Source organism: Chiloscyllium plagiosum, unplaced genomic scaffold, assembly GCF_037043375.1.
Source record: "Chiloscyllium plagiosum isolate Xiang-an unplaced genomic scaffold, Cpla_swu_hap1 HiC_scaffold_27, whole genome shotgun sequence".
Lineage (NCBI taxonomy): Eukaryota > Metazoa > Chordata > Chondrichthyes > Orectolobiformes > Hemiscylliidae > Chiloscyllium > Chiloscyllium plagiosum.
The window spans coordinates 69,530,400-69,554,284 of NW_028270165.1; the positions used below are offsets into that span (position 1 = coordinate 69,530,400).

Below are 23,885 nucleotides of genomic sequence, written 5' to 3' on the forward strand. Positions count from 1 at the left end.
GATAAGAAGCATCTGAAGTGAGCAATGCTCTCGTGTGACAGGCTGAAGGAGGCGAGGCAGTATAAGATGCAAAGTGAGGTGGTAAAAGTGTGGTCATAACAATGGCAGTGAAGTGGCCGAATTGTTCCTTCCTTATCACAATAATCAGGGTACGGTTTTGAGGTCCAAAATTGGACATGAATGAGCCAAATCATCACTTTTTTGAGTTAGTCACGTGAGGTCTCTTTCACTCTCGTGGATGTGTGTGCATGTTTCCCAGTGTGGATGAACATGAGGTTCAGTTACCCAAGGGAGTGTAAACAGACTTTTGCCATCTCGAACATCAACCTAATTCGTTGATAAATCAAACGTTAGAGTGAGACTATTACATAGTTGCGCACTAGAAACTCTGTGACAATGAAGGCTGTAGATCAGGTGCAGGAGAATTACGTCAGAATACATTATTGGCATTGACATGATGGGCAAAGACATTTCTTTCTGTGCTGTAAAAAGCCTATGACATGATAATTTTGTGAAAACAACAAATACTTATCACACATGAAAGTGATCTAAAATGAAAGCAAAAGTCAGAACCATTATGATTAAGGAAAGATAAAAGGTAAGACAATGCCTTCCGTGGTGGTCCAGCGGTTAAGTTTCAGCATGTAATCACAGTGTCTCAGATTAATTTCCCAGTTAAGAAATGAGGCTTTATTGTTATTGCACAAAAGTCGTAAACTGGAATGAAGTATGTAACAGTGAAATCAGCCAAACCAGATTTGCTCTGTCAGAATCAGTGAGGGGCTTTCACAGCACATAGAGCCGGGTGCAAATGGGACGGAGCATCGCTTTCCACCATCTTAGAACGCTGGGCCGTCATGTGACAGGCCACCCGCTTTTTATTGAAATCTACAAGGTTGTTAGGGAACTTGCCATGACTGAGGCAGAAAGTTTTGTTTATTTTCCTTTCATACACAATACCGGATCAGTGGGCATAATCTGGGGATCAGAGACGAACAATTAATTGAGACCTAAGGAGAAAATTCTTTTCTCAGAAAGTAGTGGACCTACAGCATTCATTACCGCATTGGTCTGGGCAGACTGGTTCGGTAAGATTGACATAGACAGATTTTTAATGAACAAGGAAATCATGTACTCCGAGGGAAGGAAAGAAAGTCGAGTTCAGGATCAGCAGGTTATACTCAATTTTCTTCTGCTCCAAGGTTTTGTGTTCTTATTTTGAAGATGCAAAACTAACCTGAGTATGGATGCGAAGTTAGAACTGAGACAGGACAACTGTGATGCGCAAAACAGCAATCTGAAGCTTAAACGGCTACATTAGTGTTTATTCCATGCTAGCGTGCCTTCCAATCTCTTTGTCGCAATTGTTCAGCGCATTTTAGCTGCGATCACAAAAGTTACTGCCTCAAAACCATGCAGGGATAATGTCTTCTTCGTCTTCACCCGGCAGCTTCGACTGACATGTACTCCAGCAAACGTGGGAATGATTGGTTTCTGAAACCACTTTCCCTCTTGACCCTTTCCTGTCTGATTTTCTCCTAAGATACACAGGGACATTGTTCTGGATATCGACGCAGTAGTTAGTATCTGTGTTATGTCATTTCTCTGAACATTGATCCTAAATGCTCACTCATGTAAAATTCTAAAACGTATGGGACTTTCAATGTCTTGATGTTCTGGAACTAACTGCATGTAAGATTTGCAGAAACAGGAGCATTTCAAAGTATTTCAAAGACTGGTTGCACTACCAACTCAAACAAGCACAATATTAATTCGAGAACTCCACGTGTGCTGAGAGTCAAATTCAGACTTTGCAGGCAACAAATTTACCTTGTATATTTTTTTCGATTTTTGAAGTTCCATGCGCAATGTTACAAAGGAAGATAAGAGTTATTGCTGAAGTCTGTATTTAGCTGTAAATCTCCACAAATCTTACCCATTCCCTTTGAAAACTGGATTGCATATTATCCTCTAAGAAACTGAGTCATGAAGTGATATTATCAGACACCTCTTACAGCGTATTAAATGCTATTATGAACATAAGGATAAATATGGTGCATTGATTGTACTTCTTTGAATGAGAAATCCAAAATTACATTCAAAGCTTCCGAGGCAATGTCATTATGAGTAGTTTTTACGACATTGCTTGAATAAGCATATGCTATATTATTGCTTATTTAATTTAATTCCAAAATAGCGTAGCATCGAGTCATCTTGTAGCAATGTACACAAGTGCCTTTTCCAACACTGATCTGGAAATGTTCACGAAGGCAAAGAGGATAAGCCGTGAAAAAGTTGTGTCATGGAGAAGGAAGAAACAGGCAATTGGATGACTCCAGCTCTTGTGGCCTATGCAATAGAGATTGAATGGCTGCAGCACAATAATCGCGTTAGAGACCATATCATAAAAAATTGTTTGCAGTGAACCGAGGAGTTTGAAATGCGAACTCGAAAAACTCACAACCGTTGTAGAGTCTTGTGTTGCTTTTGGACAGTCTCTAATGTCTTAAGAATTAATGAGAGTTACGGTTCATAAACGTGGGTGATTTCCGTCTTTTTTAGAAATTTTCCATTAAAGTTAACTTGTGTGCATTTGACATTTATTTTGATGTTATTTGTCCTTCACAAGGTTATGGCGATTACTGTCAAGAGATTTTAGAATGAAAACTGACGTATAACCTCCCAAAGAAAACTTGGGCAATAAAGGAAGATCACGATCAAAAATGATTGGAGATAAGATACTAATGAATTTTCAGAGATTTTGATCTCGACAGCTGAAGGCACAGCAGGAGTGATTAATATCCGGCTGAAAAAAATAGAAGGAATGAAGTTATTTTGAGATACCAAATGGGAATAACATTTGAGTTCCTAAGTTGTGGACTAAACAACAAGGTTATGAAAACTGAGAGATTAGCACCCCTTATGCTATTGTAGGTCAGTGACCGTAGGTTTCCAAGAAAAGTAGATTTAGGTATGAATACGGAATTTGTCACATGATTTTACACATGCATTACTTTGGATAGTTCGCCACTGAAATTGAAACAGTGACTTGAGAACAGCGTTGGTAGAAGCAAGATCTGATTGCAATGGACCTGATATTGACAAATGTTTACTTCAGCATGAAATACTGAACAATTACCAAATGCTTCCGTATAGTTGCTGGCTGGGATTAGCACAGGTTCGGGCGATGAGGGTCTCAGTGTTGAATTGGCTGGAGCATTTCCTGTTGTTTGAACTCAATTGGGCAACATCCAACTGATAAAATTGCATGAGATATGAAGTATAGATATTGTAATTCGTATTTTACAAGTAAACGTATTGTTTGTCACAGCCAACTTGGGTGTCAATTATAATAGTATCCCGCTGACCATGTGGGCTCTCCAGGTGTATAACCTGCTATCTAGTTAGAATTGCCCTGTCCAATTTTCTTATCACCATCTCTGCGTGCACCCTCGCTCGGATCAGCTGCAGCTAATTTACTTACAGTGTATTCTCCACTACCTCTGTAGGCTGGCTGAGTAGTATCGTGGTCAGTTGTAGCCGGGACACCTCAGTCTGGCTCTTTGCAACCTTTGCTGTCGACCGTTTTGTGCCCATTTTCTGTCAATGCCCCAAGGTCCGATATTGCATTAAGAAAATTGCATCGCTGTTCTTTGGAATGATCTGCATCCTGCGTTGCGTCAAAAATGCCCCTTTGTACAACATCCTTAAACTTCCATGTTGTGTGACATCAAATCCATCTTTTACACCTTACCTGCCTGACCTGCCGATGATTGGAGGGAAAACAAATTCTCACCTTTTCAGCCTTTTCTCCTCATTCTGTCGCTTCATGTTCTCACTCTACAACTTACCCGAGCCGGCATAAAAGCACACAAGAAACTGAGGAATGTTGAGTGTGGCAGAGATCCAGAGGTGGAAAATCTGAGGAGGTCCATCATACTGCTCTCTGCTATTTCAGTCAGCTTTCTGCTGATGTGTGGTCGAACGAAATATCACATTTCTTCCTTGTATGGTTAAAGATGATACAGACTTCAACGGCCTAGGTTTCCAAAATATAGACTGCATCCTGAGAGATATGAACAACATGTTCCAGCTACTTAGTTCCTGCAACAACGTATTGATCTACACAATATCTCAGAATAGATGTTGCGACGAGCTCAAGAAGATTTTTATTCACAGCAACCTTCTAATGAAACTGTCTCACACTGCTCAGCTTCAAACCTGCGTCTCAACATGCAGAACTCACTCTTCAATCAGGAAATGGCCAGTTAAAGCTACCTTCCTTCCTCACTTCCTAATTGTTTATAACCGCACTTCACCATGTCCCAAGATACTGCTCTGAGAATCAGGCATACCATTTCGTTTGAGGTGTAAAATGTCTACACTCGTTCGTTTCCGGAAGATCATCCTGCTCCTCACTGCTTGGTAGTAGCATGCAAACTGGCGTCTTTCCTTTGAAACCCAAAAGACGTTTGTGTGTCACACAGATAAGGATACAAAACGACATGCCTTCCCTTTGAAAAAGCGTAGTCCTCGAGACAAACCGCGTCACCACATAATTCTTTTGTTTTAATGAACTAATTTCATTAAAATGATGTGATATACTGAATAACAATCAACATCCGGACATTACAGACTCCACAGTCACCTGGATTACACCGCCACCCAAACAGTACCCTGCAAGAACTTCATCACATTATCCCATTTCCTCTGCCTCCACTGAAATCTATTCGGAAGAGGAGACATTGCACTCCTAAACATCCCAGATGCCGACCTATAGTTAAAAACGTGTCTTTCCTGGATCTGGCACGCAGATAGCCTTCCACTATACCTCCTCCATTCCCTGCTCTACTCCTCTAAATCGCATCCTAAATATAATAAAGGCAAGGTCCCCCTTTTTCTTACCTTCCACCCCTCCCATTCCCACATCCAACAAATCAACCTTAAATATTTCTACCAACTCCCACTAAACCCCATCACCAAGAATAACTTCCTCTCCCGACTTCTGTATGACGTCTGTGAGAACTGTCCCTTTCGCCAATGCTTGGTTCACGTCAACCTCCCCAACAACACCCAGATACCTTTCCCTGACACCAAAAAATTGCAAAACCTGTCAGCACATCACGCCCATATCCATCCAGCGCTCTAAAGAGTCCTTCCAGGAAAAAGAGAGGTAAATCTACTTCTCGTACAAACTGGTTTATTGTATCCAGTCTTCACGATGTAGTCTACTTCAGAGAGCATCACCCTTTATTTACTTGTGGAGAATCTTTGACATCACATGGATGGCAGTGAGTTGAGGGGTGTGTAGGTTAAGTTATTATATTTTACATTCGGATTAAACCTCAGCGCAACATCGTGGGCCAAAGGGCCTGTTCTGTGCTGTATTTTTCTATGTTCTATGTTCTATGAGACAAAATGTAAAATCAGAGCACATCTCGCCAAGTGTCACAGCCTGGCCCGCAGGGGCCTACGTCACAGTCACTGCCTATTTTAAAACACCTGCACAGTCCGTTTCTACCCTTCCTGCCCTTCGCCTGCTTCTTTGCCACAGCGAATTTCACAGCAAATTGACGGAACAAGACCTCATCTTCCTTCTGGGAAGCCTGTAGCCCAGAGGAGGATTTAAACTAGTAAGGTGGGATAGGGGTGGGGGCGGGCGGGGGGGGGGGGGGGCTGCTGGTGGTGACCCATGGAGATAGTGAGGAAAGAGATCAATATGAGACTGGTAAAGTTGAGAACAGATGTGAGTAAAACAGTCAGGGCAGGCAGGGAAAAGGTAGGACTAATAAATTAAACTGCATTTATTTCAATGCAATGGGCCTAACATGGAATGCAGATGAACTCAGGGCATGGTTAGAAACATGGGACTGGGATATCAAATCAATTACAGAAACATGGCTCATGGATGGGCAGGACTGGCAGCTGAATGTTCCAGGTTACAAATGCTACAGGAAGGATAGAAAGGGGGGCAAGAGAGCAGGGATGTGTGGCGTTTTTGATAAGGGATAGCGTTACAGCTGTGCTGTGGGAGGATATTCCCGGAAATACATCCAGGGAACCTATTTGGGTGGGACTGAGAAATAGGAAAGGGATGATCACCTTATTGGGATTGTATTATAGGCCCCCTAATAGTCAGAGGGAAATTGAGAAACAAACTTCTAAGGAGATCTCAGCTATCTGTAAGAATGCTAAGGTAGTTATGGTAGGGGATTTTAACTTTCCAAACATAGACTGGGACTGCCATAGTGTTAAAGGTTTAGATGCAGAGGAATTTCTTAAGTGCATACAAGACAATTTTCTGATTCAGTATGTGAAATTACCTACCAGAGAAGGTGCAAAACTAGCCCTACTATTGGGAAATAAGGCAGGGCAGGTGACTAAGGTGTCAGTGGGGGAGCGCTTTGGGGCCAACGACCATAATACCATTCGTTTTCAAATAGTTATGAAAAAGAATAGACCAGATCTAAAAGTTGAAGTTCTAAATTGGAGAAAGGCCAATTTTGACGGCATTAGGCAAGAACTTCCGAAAGCTGATTGGAGGCAGATGTTTGCAGGTATCCAGGGAAAGCATATTCCTGTCAGGGTGAAAGGGAAGGCTGGTAGGTATAGGGAATACTGGATGACTAAAGAAATTGAGGGTTTCTTTAAGAAAAAGAAGAAAGCATATGTAAGGTATAGACAAGATAGATTGAGTGAATTCTTAGAATAGTATAAAGGAAGTAAGAGTATAATTAAGAGGGAACTCAGGAGGGCAAAAAGGGGACATGAGTTAGCTTTGGCAAAGAGAATTAAGGAGAATCCAAAGGGTTTTTACAAATATATTAAGGACAAAAGGTATACTTGGGAGAGAATATGGCCCTCAAAAAGATCAGCAAGGCGGCCTTTGTGTGGACCCACAGAAAATTGGAGGGATACGAAATGAATATTTTGCATCAGTATTTACTGTGGGAAAGAATATGGGATACATAGATTGTAGAGAAATAGATGGTGACATTTTTCAAAATATCTAGATTACAGAGGAGGAAGTGTTGGATGTCTTGAAACGGTTAAAGTTGGATAAATCCACAGCACCTGAACAGGTGTACCCGAGAACTCTGTGGGAAGCGAGGGAAGTGATTGATGGGCCTCTTGCTGAGATATTTGTAACATCGATAGTCACAGGTGAGGGCCAGAAGACTGGAGGATAGCAAACGTGGTGCCACTGTTTAAGAAGGGCGGTAAAGACAAGCTAGGGAACTATAGACCAGTGAGCCTGATGTCAGTGGTGGGCAAGTTGTTGGAGGGACCCTGAGGGACAGGATGTACATGTATTTGGAAAGGCAAGGACTGGTAAAGGATAGTCAACATGGCTTTGTGCGTGGGAAGTCATATCTCACAAACCTGATTGAGTTTTTTGAAGAAGTAACAAAGAAGATTGATGAGGGCAGAGTAGTAGTGTGATCGACGTGGACTTCAGTAAGGCGTTCGACACGGTCCCCCATGGGAGACTGATTAGCATGGTTAGATCTCATGGAATCGAGGGAGAACTAGCCATTTGGATACAGAACTGGCTCAAAAGTAGAAGACAGAGGGTGATGGTGAACGGCTGTTTTTCAGACTGGAGGCCTATGACCAGTGGAGTGCCACAAGGATCCATGCTGGATCCTCAACTTTTTGTTATTTACATAAATGATTTGAATGCGAGCATAAGAGGTACAGTTAGTAAGTTTGCAGATGACACCAAAATTGGAGATGTAGTGGACAGCGAAGAGGGTTACCTCAGATTAAAACAGGATCTTGACCAGATGGGCCAATGGGCTGAGAAGTGGCAGATGGAGTTTAATTCAGATAAAAGTGACGTGCTGCATTTTAGGAAAGCAAATCTTAGCAGGACTTATACACTTAATAGTAATGTCCTCGGGAGTGTTGCTAAACAAAGAGACCTTGGAGTGTAGGTTCGTAGTTCTTTGAAAGTGGAGTGGAAAGTAGATAAGATAGTAAAGAAGGCGTTTGGTATGCTTTCCTTTATTACTCAGAGTATTGAGTACAGGAGTTGGGAGGTCATGTCGCAGCTGTACAGGACATCGGTTAGGCCACTGTTGGAATATTGCGTACAATTCTGGTCTCCTTCCTATCGGAAAGATGCTATGAAACTTGAAAGGGTTCGGAAAATATTTACAAGGATGTTACCAGGGTTAGAGGATTTGAGCTACAGGGAGAGGCTGAACAGGCTGGGGCTGTTTTCCCTGGAGGGGTGACCTTATAGAGGTTTTCAAAATTATGAGGGGCAAGGATAGGATCAATACACAAAGTCTTTTCCCTGGTGTTGGGGAGTCCAGACCTCGACGGTATAGGTTTAGGGTGAGAGGGAAAAGGTATAAAAGATACATAAGGGGCAACTTTCTCACGCAGAGGGTGGTACGTGCATGGAATGAGCTGCCAGAGTATGTGGTGGAGGCTGGTACAATTGCAACGTTTAAGAGGCATTTGGATGGGTATATGCATAGGAAGAGTTTGGAGGGATATGGGCCGGGTGCTGGCAGGTGGAACTAAATTGGGTTGGGATATCTGATCGGCATGGACTGGTTGGACCAAACGGTCTATTTCCATGCTGTACATCTCTATGACTCTATGACTGAACACTGAATACTGCAATTTGAAATATCCTCCCTCGTCACCTTCCAAATTCCTTATCAAGCGCTCCCCTTCCTTGTATTCCTCAGTACTTCTTTCCAGCTACCAACCGGATTCACTCCTGAAATCGACCAATCGAGTCATACCTGTGTTCACCTGCCCATACTGTACCACACCACATCGCGACCCACCCTTTGTCTGCAGCACGAAGGTACAGCATAGTGACCTGAATACACAAACACAGATGGAGACAGACAAATATAAACGCACACACACATACACACACACACACACGCACACTCAGATTCATGCACAGGTACTTCATATTTGAATTTGCTTTCTAAAGTCCCCAGTCATCCCAACATTCTCAGTTCATGTTCCTGAATGATACGCTTCTTTCTTTTTCCCATGGATATGCACTGTGTTTGCTATTGGTCCTCAGAGATGAATAACTGGGATTCAGTATCCCCTCCAGATTAAGTAGTCGTAGCGTAAAATGGCGAGAGTTCAGCAATACCTATCTTCGAGCTCATACTTCTGGAAACTTTGGATTTCATTTTTATCTCCAGTAACCATATCACGTTCTTCGGTTTCTGGTCAGAACCCACAGTTTTTGTGCTACTGAGGCTGCTCCCAGATTTGGGCACTCAATGAAATAAACTGGTGAGACCATCGTCCTTGTTAGGTCAAGTTCTTGGAGGGATGCTGGGGAACAGGATATCCAGGCATTTGGAACGTCAGGAGTGATTAAGGATACTCAACTTAGCTTTGTGCGTGAGAAATCGTAGCTCACGAATTTTTTAAATAATTTGATAAAGAAGTTTAATGAAGGCAGAGAGCTAGACCTTGGTGATACGGACTTAAGAAAAGATTTTGACAAGGGTTCCGCATGATAGATTGATTAGTAAGTTGTAATCACATGGGATCCAATGGGGATCTAGCCAACTGGATACAAACTTCGCTTGAAGGTTGGAATCAGAGGATGCTGGTATAGCGTTGTATTTCGGACTGGAGGCCCGTGATCAGTGGTGTGCGGGGTCAACTGCGTTTTGTCGTTTATGTAAACGATTTTCATTTAAATGTAGGAATTGTGGTAATTAAATTTACAAAAGTCACTAAAGTAGCTGATATAGCGGACAAGGAAGAATGTTGTCTCGGCTTTTTATGAGATGTGCGAAAAGCTGACGGTTTACATATGACATTTATTTTACATAAATGTAAGTAGTTGCATTTTAGTAAAACAAACCCGGGCAGGAATTATTTAATGGTACAGCTCTGGGGAGTATTTCTCAACAAAGAGACGGTGGGTGCAGGCGCATAATTCCATGAAAGAAGAATCGTTGGTATATACGGTTGTGAAGAAGGAATCTGGCGTGTTTGCCTTCATTTGTCTAGAGGAGGGACGTCAGGTTGTGGATGTACTGGTCGTTGGTTCGGTTAGGTTGAAAGTATTTCATACAATTCTTGTCGCCCTCTGAAAGGCAGTATGTTGTGAAAGTTGAAAGTGCAGAGAAAAGATCCACAATGATGTTGCAGTGATTGGAGAATTTGTGATATAAGGAGACTAAGTAGAGTCTGATATTTTACCTGCAGCATTGGAGGCTAATGTGTGAAGATATAGAGCTTTGCACAACTATAAGGGTCATGGATATAGTTATTAGCCAAAATCTTGATCCTATGTTGGAGGAGTCCAAACTAGATTTCATAAGCTTAGAGTGAGGACACAAATCTAAAAGGGACCCTTTGCAAAAGTTTTCACACAAAGCATAATGTGTGTACGGAGGAAGGTGCCAGTGCTGGAGGCGAGTACAATATCAACATTTAAAAGACGTTTGGATAAGTGCATACATAGGAAGCGTTCAGAGGGACGTGGGCCAAAAGCTGTAAAATGGGAATAGAGTAGTTCAGGATATCTGGCATGAGCAAACGAGTTGGACCAAATGGTCGGTTTCTGTGCTGTGTGACTCTATGGCTCAATGCACAAATATTTCGCATATGGACTAGAATAATATAGAGTCATAGAGCCATTGAGAAACGTAGCATGGAAACAGACCATTCTGTCCAACTCGTCCATGTTGACTAGATATCATAAACGAATCTAGCCCCATGTCCTGCATTTAACCCATGCCTTTCTAAATCCTTTCTGTCCACGCCCCCATTCAGATGCCTTTCAAATTTTATAGTTGCATGAGCCTTCACCACATGCTCTGGCAGCTCAATCGATGAACGCACCACCCTCTGTGTGAAAAAGTTGCCCCTTAGGATTCTTTGAAGTTTTGCTCCTCTCACCCTAAGCCTGTGTCTCTATTTTTGTCTACCACAGTGAAAGGAAATTGGCTATTCACCCTATCTTTACCCCTCATGAACGTATAAATCTCTCCGCCTTTGAAATTCTAGGAAAAATAGACCCAGCCTATTCAGGCTGCCTCTACAGCTCAAACAGCCCAAACTTGGCATAATTCTTGCAAATCGTTTCTGAACACTTCCAAGTTTCACAACATCGTTCCTATGGCAGGGAGACCAGCATTGCATGCAGTCTTCCAGAAGTGGTCATATCAAAGTCCTGTACAGCAGTAACTTGGCCTCCTAATTCCTATATTCAGTCCACTGGCCCATAAAGGTAAGCATACCAGACTTCTTCTTCACCACACTGTTGACCTAAGACTCCACTTCCAAAGAACAGTGAATCTACATTAAGTTCTGTTTATTCAGCAGCACTCCCCAGGCCCTTACCTTTAAGTTTACAAGTCCTGCCCTGATTTAGCTTTCCAAATGCAGTACAACAAATTTAACAAAATGGAACTCCATTCGGCAAGCCTTGGCCCATTGGCCCATATGATCAAGGTGTTATTGTATTCTGAGGTAATATTCTTCGCTGTTCACTACACATCCAATGTTGGTGTCATCTTCAAACTTAGGAAGCAGAACTCCTCCGTTCACATGCAAATTATTCGTATGAATTACGAAACACAATTGACTTAGCACTGATCCCTGTGGCACGCCACTGGTCACAAACTTCCAGTCTTAAAATGAACTCTCCACAAATACTCTCTGTCTTCTATCTTCAAGACTGTTCTGTATCTAAATGGCTTGATTTCTGTATGGCATGTGATCTAACCTCGCAAACCAGTGTACTGAGGAATACTGTTGAATGCCTTATTAGAGTTCACATAGATCATGTCCACCACACTTCCCTCCTTGCTACGTCTTTTAAAAATTTAGTCATGTTCGTGAAACACGCTTTCACACGAAAAAAAAACATGTTGACTAACTCATCAGTCCTCCATTTCCAAATATTTCCAGATTCTGTCCGTCAGGATTTCCTCCAACATTTCGTGCACCACTGATGTCAGACTGACCAGTCTACAGTTGACTGGCTGTTCCTTATCTAATTTCTTAAATACTCCAGTTTGCCAGCACGACACCTCTGGCCATTGATGATACGAATATCTCAGCAAAGCGCCCAGTAAAAACTCATTAGGTTCCCACAGAGGTGCAGTATTAACCTTTATGCGCTTTAACATGTCCAGCACCTCTTCATCTTTAATATGGAGATTTCTGAAGACGTAATTATTTAATTTTATATTCCATATCCTGCTTCACAATAATCACTGATGCAAAATGCTTATTTAAAACCTCCACTATCTCCAGCGATTCCACACATAGCTATCTGGTTGATCTCTAAAGAGCCCTATTCTCTCTATTTATACTCTTTTGACCTGAAAGCATTTCCAGATTTCCTTTAACTTCTGCTTAACCCTCGAAGCATCCTACTGACCCTGACTGTTTGATTCGCCTCGTTTCCCAAGTGCACCAGTCTCAGACTGATCCTTCTTCTCACTGTCTCCCTAGTTCCTACACCACCACTCTTGCTTGTTTAAATCTGTCTGGCTGCTCTAAAAAAAACTAACCCCAGGATTATATTAATCCACTTCCAATTTATGTGCAATCCGTCCTTCTTAAACAAATCACTTCTACCTCAAAACGATTCCATTGATATAAGCCATCATCGGCTCTATCCTCTTACTCCTACGCACACGAGCAGGTGGGATTACAAGGAATCCAGATTTTCCTTCCCTCGAGGATCTACGTTTTTAGTTTCTGTCTAACGTGCTACATTCTCAATTCAAAATCCCGTCGGTATGTCTTCTTATATCGTTAGTCCTAATCTGTAAAACAACCTCCTGTTGTTCCCTCTCCACTTTGAGAATATTCTGCACTCTGTCTGAAACATCATAGATGCTGGCGCCAGGGAAGCAACGTACGATTCTGATTCATTGTTGTTGGCATCAGAAACATCGATCTGTGCCTCTGACTAGAGAGTCCCCTATCACAATTGATCGCTTGGAGCCTTGCATGGTCCTCTTTAAAGTAGAGCCAGTCTCGATACGAATAACCTGGCTATCAGTTTTACATTCCCCTCAGCGTGCATTGCCCGACCAATTTTCCAAAGGAACTCAGATGCTGTGTGAGCAGGAGGAGTAATGTACCTGTCAGTGAATAGAAATTTCTCGAGCTGTTCTGCGTTCAGTGACACTTAAGGAATACTTATGTTTTGAAGACAATTAACCCCGTGAGTGTATTTATTTAAATTATTTCAGGGACGTGTGCACCAGCTGTTATTGTCAAACTCTGACTGCCCCAAATAATTTATTGGTGATCTGCCTTCGTGAACAGTTGTTGCCCTTGGTGTTCAGGGGCAACCACAGTGCTGTAGGGACAGGAGTTGAAGAATTTTGAAGCGTTGACTGAAAGAATGGTGATGTTGTTACAAGTCGGGATGGTGTGCAACTTCGAGGCACGCTTTGGTGCGGGATCAGAGAGCCCTCGTCTATGTAAAACATGTATGCAGTTACTTAAAAACATTTAGAATAAATCAACTCTCCCTGTCATTTAGAACACAAATCTGATTAGAATTTGCAGCCAAAATGTTGTTTCTGTTCTACCAGCTAAGAGTGTTCCTTCTTTCAGTCTGAGCCGAATATTTTTAATGATCCATAATCTTCATACTCAGAATTTGCAGTGAGATACAACAATGAACGCAGAACCAACGCTTTTATACGTTTCCCATTAATTTGTTTACCATCCCCGGGAACAGAACGAGAAAAATATAAATAAGCACCCGAGCATGAAGTATAGGCGGACTCCTGCAAACAGGAGCTCCATGCCAGCAACGTTTTCATAAGAAATTTTACTGCCATCGCTCAGATTAGAATGAGACATGAGACCGAGAAATGTACACATGGTTTTGAATTGCCTTCCATTCATTGTCATCGATTTCCAACGTCATTATCATGAGTTGCTTCAGAACTCAGATCCCTGGACATACCTCTCGTTGTCACTTTGATACTTATTTCGCATTTTCCACATCTTCTATCCATTTTTCCTGTCCATAGGTTAATAACAGAAGCCAAGTATTCGATAGTGGATAGCTTTGAGTGAATTTAACAAATGTTTTGTTTCCAAAATGTGTAAATGGATTTAACAAAATATTCAATTTGAAAACTAAAGAACTTGAAGAAAATCTCTGCACTGCTCATTCCAATCCTAACAAATTACAGTTCACTTCAGATATTTGTATCTGTTTGATGATTATTGTGGAATGAAAAACCTAGCCGAACATGAATTTCAAATATGAATCTTCCATTCAATCCACGTTTTAGACAACTGATTAAGAAACAGTATTGAAGTCGCCACCTGGGTCCATGAGGGAAGGTGGTGAATCGGTCTCCATTTGTTGTGTGCTCTTTAAACTTTTCATGTGGCTGTGGACGTTCTGGTTGTATTCGTTATTTAGTCTGAATTCCATCTTATTGGAGCCAGCAACAACAATTTACATTACTAATTTGCCACATTCCACTGTGCAATTATCTGAGATGACGAATGGTTATTAGTGGCGGCCACTAGGCTCAGGGATGTGCAGCGATGTGAAAAGAGCAGTTCGTCAAGAATTTGGGAAGCAGAGTGGTGCAGAGAGATTTCTGAGGTTAATTGCTCATACATTTGGAAACTGAACTCGCAGGCAGATGCAATCAACAGACATGTCGAAATGGATCCTCTATACCAGCCAGAGTGGAGCAGACCAGAAATGACAAAATATACCCTCACAAACCGACACCGATAAATAATGAGTGGAGTACTACAATGATGTTTCTTTCTAAGGTGCACTGATGATGTTACTGAGCAGGATGACGAAGCATCTGTATAAGAAACCAACTAGCTCAATGGGAAAACCAAGAATCACATCCACAACCCGACCTACAAATCTGTTTAAAAAGATATAATCCTCAACGGAAAGTTCAACATTTCCTCTTCAGATCTGTTCTTGCCTCTTCAGGAATGTCCTGCATGACTCTCTCTGGAGTTGCGTTGTTTCTATTTCTTGGTTTGAGGCGCCCTCTAACGCACTTCACCGTAAGTTTGAGAGTGAGATTAGCACGGGATCATGTCATCTCTGAAGACACAACGCACTGAAATACATGTTGGAGTCAGAAACGAAGGCCTTGATGATCGCTAGCTGGCTAATCGTCATAGTTTACTTAAATGTTGCAGAGTACAGCTCATGAAAATTAAGGTAAAAACGGGAAGAACAGTGGAAGCTGAAATCCGAAACAAAAGTAGAAATTTGTGGAAAAGCTCAGCAAGTCTGATGGCGTCTGTAGAGAGCAATTACTGTCACCATTTTAGGTCGAGTGACTCTGCTCAGAACTAACCTGAAGTTAGGATTCCAATGTATAATCTGCATAATCAAGCCAGGAATTACGGAGGGATCCCTGGTTGCTGGTTGTATCTTTGTGCATAACCTGCATGATGTGTGTCCAAATTGCAGATTAGTAGAAAAGTACTTCCTTAAGTTAAATGTCATTTAAGGAAACAACTGTCCCACTCTGGCTTGCTGACTCAATTATAACAAGAAATTAATAATAATAACCATAATTATGATCGTTGCCATCAGTGATTTACGAATAATAATATGTGGGTTACAAACATAATGGTCGAGGAGAATGGAGGGTTTTTTTTCTGGGAAAGCAGTGCTGACTGAGAAATGAGATAACAATGAGAATTGGTGCGAGATGTCTCCTCGTGGCACTCCCTGGTTGTAATTCTGCAATGTGGAAAACGCATTGCTGATGACCCCAGTTCGGAGCTGCTCCACTCAATTTTAAACAGTGACAGGAGCAATAATCACTCAAGTAACACAGGAGAGGAAGGTGGTTCAGAGCCAGAACAGCAAGCTGAAACTGAGGGCGGCACTGCAGCAGAATTGGCTCTGAGTTAACTCACTACTCTGTGTGAAATTAGAAATTATACAGCGTTGCTCAGTTGCATCAGGAACTGGTGGGTGTTGAGACTTCTGTGACCACCCTACTCTCCCACCAACAAATGGGAAAACTTGACATTACGAATTATGCATCAAATATCATGTCAACCTATCACACAAAACCACGGCATTCGGTCATCGTGGTTGTGTCTGCTCTTTGAAGGAGCCTTAGAATTTATTCCACTCCCAATGTTCGTTTAACATTCTGTAGCTTTTCATGTTTAATCACTGTCCAAGTCTTCTTGCAATATCATTCTGAAAGTTGGCATTTAATCTGCTTCCACTGTCCCCTCACAGAAAGATTTATAAATTGGAATAAAGTACACTTTGTAAAAGATGCTTCCTGTTGTTTTTCAATTCCCTTGATCACTATCTTCATGTTACCGGAGGACTTGACAATCAAACCCAGATACTTCAGACAAAAAAAAATTGAGCTTCGATTAATGCCGGCGTATGAAATTAACGTTAAAAGATTAAGTTTTCACCTTAAATAGAGCGAAGGATTAACGTGTCTAAAGATACAGCCGTTGAGTTGGAAATATAGCCAATTTAAACGAGACAAATGTCTGAAAATATGAGACTGAGAAAGGGGATGACAAAGACATGAAAACAACAAAGTATGCATTTGGAACGAAGCTCATCTTTCGTCATCAACTGATTCTGTTTCCTCCCCAGTCGACGTAACATCTGAGAACACAACCAGTCACAGAGTAGGTAAACTCAATTCTGTTGCCCAAAAAGTGAGGCCAGTTCCCGAGTTAATGTCAGTAGCTGATATTAGCGTTGGCAGATCATTTCAAGCATGCTGTTTGCTCTTGAAGTAGATATCATGTGTTCACTGTATTTTTTACTGATAATAATGGCCATGGTGCCTGGTAAGTCAGAGTTAAATTCGTCATTTACATTTGATTTTACTTTCTTATTCAAATTTTTAACACTTCATATGTTTTGTTGCAGGAACGAGCGGCCAGTATTCAGTTTCCCAGGATCCAACTGAATGGACCGTTCAGGAAGGCCATACTACATCACTGAATTGCCGTTACACAGCAGCAGCATTAGCTGGAGAAACTCTCTTTTGGTACATCCAGACTCCTGGGGAAGCTCTGAGATATTTACTGCGGAGATACAATAAGCAACAAGGGGACAGATCTAAAGATTTCACCGACCGGTTTTCTGCTCATTTGGACAAGGAAAAGAAAACAATTCCTTTAAATATCTCCGAGGTTCAAGTCTCCGACTCTGCTGTCTACTACTGTGCACTGAGCTCCACAGTGATACGCAGAAGCAGTCGGCCTGTGCAAAAACCGGCAAGACAACATTACGGCCTCCTTCTGGATAAGACCGCGGAACATAATAAAAACACCCTTTTAAGATTATTTTTCTCAAGCGTTTTCTTTTTGTCGTTTCCATTTCGCAAAGTTGTGTGTAAACACATCTTTATATCAGGTACGTGCGTGTGTGTGTTTGTGCTATTTTAACTCACCGTGAGTAGGTCTGTAAACGACAGATTCTGGCACGAATACTGCACCATCAGTAATTATTTTTCGTTATTTCCCAAAATAGAAATTGCCCCAATGAAGGAGTCAAACTGTTGTTAATTGCCAGTTCGTTATTATTTCAGACATCAGCCAGGAGATTTTGTTCTGATGCTGAGTTCACTTCAGACCGATATCCATTGAGTTATGAAATAGCCTCGAAATACGAGACTTGGGAATAATCCAGCAAGGTGAGCACCCATTAGATCACCTTATTGAGTGGAGGAACACGATCGAAATTCCAACTCCAGTCCTGCAGTTTCTCCTCACTCTGAACTGTGGCCCGCTCTCTCAGAATAATAGGTCTGTGAGGTGGACTGGTATAAACAACGGGCAGTGAAATGGGATATGACGCAGATTAGTTTCTGTTCAAAACTAAAATCAGTTCTGTGCTGAATACGTTCAGCATTTTCTGCATCTGTTCAAACTGAATGATTGTTCTGAGCAGGCTCAGACACTGCAACACAGACCATAGCAAGTCTTGGAGAAAAGCACAGCCTCAACGTGAGAAGATGTACAACATTAAGGTTGTTCATAACACATGTTGAGTAGCAGCACGTAAGAAGGTGTCACCTCTGCACAATGTCTCGACATGATATCTCATTTAGCATGTCGAGACATGCTAAACAGAGGAGTGAAACTTTAAATTTCATTCACTGCACCGTATGCAATTGGCAGAAGAAACACGATGCCGTTTATTTGAAGTATATTTTAATGCAGGTAAATTAGTCAGCTTATTTGGCTCGTAGACATCTTCGCTCACCAATGCTTTACATACACCCCAAGATCGCCACCCAAACAATATCACCCCTAACCCATCTCTATTTTGATGCTGCATATTTAAGGTATCAGGCAAAAATCAAAATAGCTGTAAGAGCTCAGCAAGGCTGGCAGTGTCTACAGAGAGATGTCAGAGTTAATATTTCATTTCCAGTAACACTTCGTCAGAACTGATGGTAATTAGAAAAGTGTTGGTTTATATGTAGATCATAAGGTGGGCACAGTGGGTGAGGAGTAAATGGTAGGTGAAGATAGAGCCCAAAGAGAGAGAAGAACAATTGGACATGCGAAAGAATGGATAAAGATCTGTCTATAAGAGTGAAATAGCTTTAGTGGAACAGTTACTGGCTTACAGTCAGTGCTGTGCAGTAGCAGACTGTGTGATAACAAGGCCTGGCTGTGAGCGTTGGGATGGGGACATGGGAGATCTCAAGCCCGAAAGTTATTGCATTCACTACTACTACTATTACTATTACTAGTAATAATAATAATAATTACTACTACTAATAATAATAATAATAGTAGTAGGTAATAATAGTAGTAGTAGTAGCAGCAGCAGCAGCAGTAGTATAGTAGTAGTCGTAGTAGTTGTTGTTGTTGTAGTAAAAAACTAATAATTTACGAATGCATTCAACAGGGAGTCCAGATGGAAAATATGATGCTGTTCTTCCAGGTTGCGCTGAGTTTCACTGGATTACTGCAACAAGCCTGAGGCAAGATATTCACCAGGGAACAGGTTATTGTTTTGTAGTGACAAAGTACTGAATGTTCAGGGTCTTCATTTGCAACCAAAATGCAAGTGTTCTGTGAAGCAGCCACCCAGTATATGCTTCGGTTCTTCAATTTCGAGGAGACCACATTGTGAGCAGCAAATGCTATAGACTGGATTGTAAGTAGTGCAGGTAAAGCACAGCATTACTGGGAGTTGTGTTTGCACCTTTGCATATTGAGGAGGGTGGAACTGAACAGACAAGTGTTACATCTCTTCCAGCTATAAGAGTTGTGCCCGTAAGTCTGTGTGGTCTATTTTGGGTAAAGGAAGAGTGGACTAGCGAGCCTGCAGATTGCTAACAATGAGCGAGAGGGAATATGTGTTCGGAAATCTCAGGTGTCCCATATATAAACTATATCAGATCTCAACCTGTCTACAGTATCATTCTGATTAGTGATAATGAACGAAAAGCGAACTTTTCAATCTAATTTCAAAAATAGAATTTCCTTTTTTCATCCAGCTAGCTTTCGATCAATTAATGTTTGAGCTGTGGGTCAGGCGAGTTTTTTTCTGTATTCAGTTGACGAACAAGCTTCTCGTAGATGAATTAAAGACAGGATCTTTACATTTGGTCATCTTTTTCTAAGCAACAGTGACAACCTCCAATGTCTCTCTCTTTTCTGACGTAAACAGAAAATTGTGACGTTCGACAGTTCAAGATCGACCTATCGCATGAATCACAGGAAGTGAAATCAAATTGAACATAATCCAGACTGACAGCTTTTTCTTTATGGATGCTCTGCAGATTTTTGAGACGCAAAAACAGCCCTCGATTTCAAGAGCAGCAGCAATGTGGCTGTCTGTTCTTTCTCTGGCCTGGAGGAGTTCAATTGTTTGTAAGGACTTTATCGTTTAAAAAGGAGTTTAATGGGTGAACGAATATATTTGATAAATGGCGTACACACGTAAGACAAATATCAGAGCTGGGTTAGAGCACATCTGGTAATTGTACTCATTTCTGGCCACTGACTGACAAGGAAAAAGAAGGGATACAACGCAGAATAGAAACATGGTTTGGAGAGATGTTGCTGGATTTGAAAGATTGACAGACGTTAATGTTTGTGTTAGCTTCCTTTCTCCACTAATGAAAAGATTAGCAGGTATTCAGACTGATGTTGTTCCAATGGTGAAAAGACCTTTGGTTCCGACCACGTTGCGATTTCTTGCAGTAGAGGAGTATTCCAGATACATACATTTCAAAAATAAACTTAAATGGCACAAAAGAATTCAATGAGCAGTTCAGAAAAGAAAAATCAAATGTTTAGCCAGAGAATTGATAAAATAGTTTTTTTTTTACCATATGGAGTAGTTAGAATGAACAACAAAAATGCACTTAAGAGCAACGCAGATAAACAAACGAGGGAGAAAGGGCTGTAAACACATGCTCACAAAATGAGGCGGAGAAATGGGAAGTTTGTATGTGCTTGTTGTGCACATAGTTATGAGCCTAACAGTCCTAATATGCTTTTTCTACTCTAAATTCTATTTATAATAGATAAGATCATGTATTTCTAAATTCAGTTCACTTTTCTCGAACGTTTAGTCGTTGATTTCTATTTTCTTAAATGCTATGTTCCAGATCTGAGCGATGCAGTTCCTATTAGTCAACAGTATTTTTCGTTCATGCAGACAGAGGGAGAAGATGTCACTTTAAATTGCAACTACGCTGACGATGTTTACTACTTGTTCTGGTACCGTCAATACTCAGGCAAACAGCCCGAGTTTGCAGTTCGGAGGCACACGGGCGGTGGTGCTGACGTGAAGGCAGATTTCGCTCAGACCCGGTTTTCTGATGCCCTCCAGAAGACAGAGAAGTCGTACCGATTGAAAATCTCGCAGCTTCCGCTGTCTGACACTGTCGTGTATTACTGTGCAATAAACCTCACAGTGACAGAATGGAGTGAAATCCTCGTATACTGACTGCGGCATGTTTCTGGGTCACAGCTGCTGTTATTGAGGACTGTTTGTAACAGCAGGTCGCAGACCTATGCTTCATATTCATGTGAAGGGAAAGTCTTGTAGTGCAGATCACACCATCAGCATTTACAGTTCTTCACAGTGAATACTGTTTCTGATTATTGTATTGACTCTGTGAGCACCGAACACCCTGCTCTTTGTTTGGGGATCTCAGAGAACACCTCACTCAATTTCATTGAGAATACAAGCTGTGCAGCCGGCCTGGCACTAACCATTTCTGTGTGCCGACCTTTTTGAAAAAATGGAACAAATTAGTTTCAATGTGAAATTGATGAATGTGGAAGGGAAAGCAGCCCTCCACGTGAGAACAAATCTTAATAATTGCAAAACATCCGATTAAATACTTCTTAAAATACATATATTAAAATTTAGGATCTAAAACATAACAAGGTAAAAGGGGATATTTGCAGGATATAATGAGAGAAGCACAATGATATTGATGGCAATAATATGGAAGGACAGCCATGGGGTTTCCTTGGAATATTTGGTCAGGAAACTGAGCGAATATGAAAGCATAATTCAAGAAAAACAAAACGGGTACTTATTGTGTCGAATATTTAAATGACATTTAGACATTTGCTGTCATCAGGTAGGCTGGATAAGTATTGAAATAAAAATAATTATTTTATTTTTTCTCTTATCTATCCGGTGATTCTTTCCAGTTTCACTTAAATATTCAAGGTGACTGGAATAGAGTCTAGTCAGATATTTAGGGAGACTAATCTGACACAAATCTTTTGAGATATAAAATGATATAAATTCACGAATCACATATTTACAAGTTCAGAATGTAACCTATGTAAGTGGTGCAGAGGAACCATTCGCCAATGCAGCAAATATATAGCGATTTCTCAATTCAGTTCATTTCCAGAAAACGTATAGAACGTACTGATCTCTTTGCATTCTGCAACCCAGATTTTGATCCGATTAACTTTGTCACATTACGTGAGTGCTTTTATTGCCTGCTCCCTCTGGTTCCCGTTATCATATCGCTTAACTTGCAGTAATGCACCAAGTTGTCAGGCAGCAACTGACCACTGATGGTGAAGTGCCCCTCATATTTCGAAGTATACATAGATGCAGAGAATTGAGCACGATTGCAATCTGCTGTGACAACATTCCCATATTTAGAATTTCAATGAAGAATATTGTTTCATTTAGGCTGGTCCTGGCAGCACAATTCGAAGGTGTCTTTTGTCAAATAACTGAAATGAATAGTCACCACATCTCTTTGAAACTGTGTCACGGTAACAAGCTCCTGTGATATAGTATCTGCACAACTAATGTCTGCAGAAATATAGAAATGAAATGCCATTAAAATGACGATGATAATCGATGCTACATACTTAAAGCTTATATGCAAGACAAGGAAACACAGTGAAACTAAAAATTGCCAGAACCATGTTACCTAGCCGTGAACATGTTACAATATACAATCCTATCATTTAAAGGAGTTGCAACAGTGAGGAATGAGCAAATAATAAAAGTCAGCATGTTTTCAGAAAGGATGATGGGATTGAACAAAGGGATCAAAGCTGAATGGCTTCAGCTAAGAATCCGGGATGTTTCATATCCAGACTCCATGCTAATTAGTTCATTTCCGTCAGTCTCCCAATCGCCTTACAGATCCATTGCTCTCCAATTCTAGACATCAACGTGCTGGCCATATGAATCGGGAATGGAAGCTGGAGAAGGTCTTTTGACCCTTCAAACCTTCGTATCCAGTTAATGAAATCATGGTAGACTTGCCTCACTGATAAACGAATCTAATCACTTCTGTCCTTTACAACTCACTGAACTATCTACAATATACTCAGCACAAATAAGCAGAAATAAGTTCGACATGAGCTTTCAGCAGAATTTTGGGTTTTAACAGATTTAATCTGGGTCACTGTTGTACAAAATTTAATGTTGTGGTACAAATGCTACAATCCGTAATTAACAGCACTGCTCACTGATCAGGAACAGCCCGCACAACAATTCTGCCATAGATGCGTATTGAAGTGTCAGTATGTTTCACGCTGTTATAATCAGACATCAATGGGCAGTCGCTGTCATCAAGAAACCCCTGGCATTTCTTATACGAGTATTTCACTCGTTTCCAGCACAGAATTGCACAGTTTGAAATCGTTACTCGATTGTCTACGGAAGAAAATGCCTTCTGAAATGTAACAGAATATTCCCATTTACCTGGATGATTGCAGCTCCAACAACACAACAACACTCGAGAATGTCGACACCATCGACAACAAAGGATCCCCTTTGATTGTTCCGACACCTGCACGTATCCACTCCATTAACAGCTGACGCTGATTTGAAATTATGTACATTATTTGTACATTGTGTACATTATTTCTACGTGCATTGTAGAAATTTGCCTTAGCCATATTGTTAGACAGCAACTCCCAAACCCACGACCACTTCCATTCAGAAGGGGAAGGGCAGCAGACACATCGTATGACCAACACCCACCAGGTTCCCTCTGAGTCACTCAGCATCTTGAATTGGAAATATATCGCTGTTCCTTTACTGTAGCTTGGTGAAAACTTTGGAATTCCCTCGCTAATGGCATTGTTGCTCTACCTACAGTCCATGCATTGCAGTGGTTTAGGAACGCCATCTTCACCACCACCGTCTGATGAACAACCGTCTTGGAATGGCAATGAATTACCTATAATGAAAACGCATCACTCTTCAGGCCAGGACCAAGTACAAAATGCTTCAGCTGTGGTCTCATTAATGTTTTGCATCATTGAAGGAAAAAAACCTTGCAGTCGTGTCGTCAGAGGGTCTGTTCAACAACAAATGGCAGTCAGTTTGGATCAGTGTGAGGTTCTGCTGTTTGGTACGAAAACCAAGGCCAGGGGATGAATAGCAAATGATA

At 41.2% G+C, this 23,885-nt stretch overlaps 1 gene segment (V, D, J or C); it reads left to right on the forward strand.

Moving 5' to 3' along the window:
- The first annotated feature begins 19,916 nt into the window (after positions 1–19,916).
- On the forward strand, positions 19,917–20,944 carry LOC122543707 (T cell receptor alpha variable 38-1-like). The segment is given in 2 exon segments: positions 19,917–19,929; positions 20,604–20,944. Coding segments are annotated over 2 exon segments (354 nt in total).
- Positions 20,945–23,885: the final 2,941 nt, after the last annotated feature.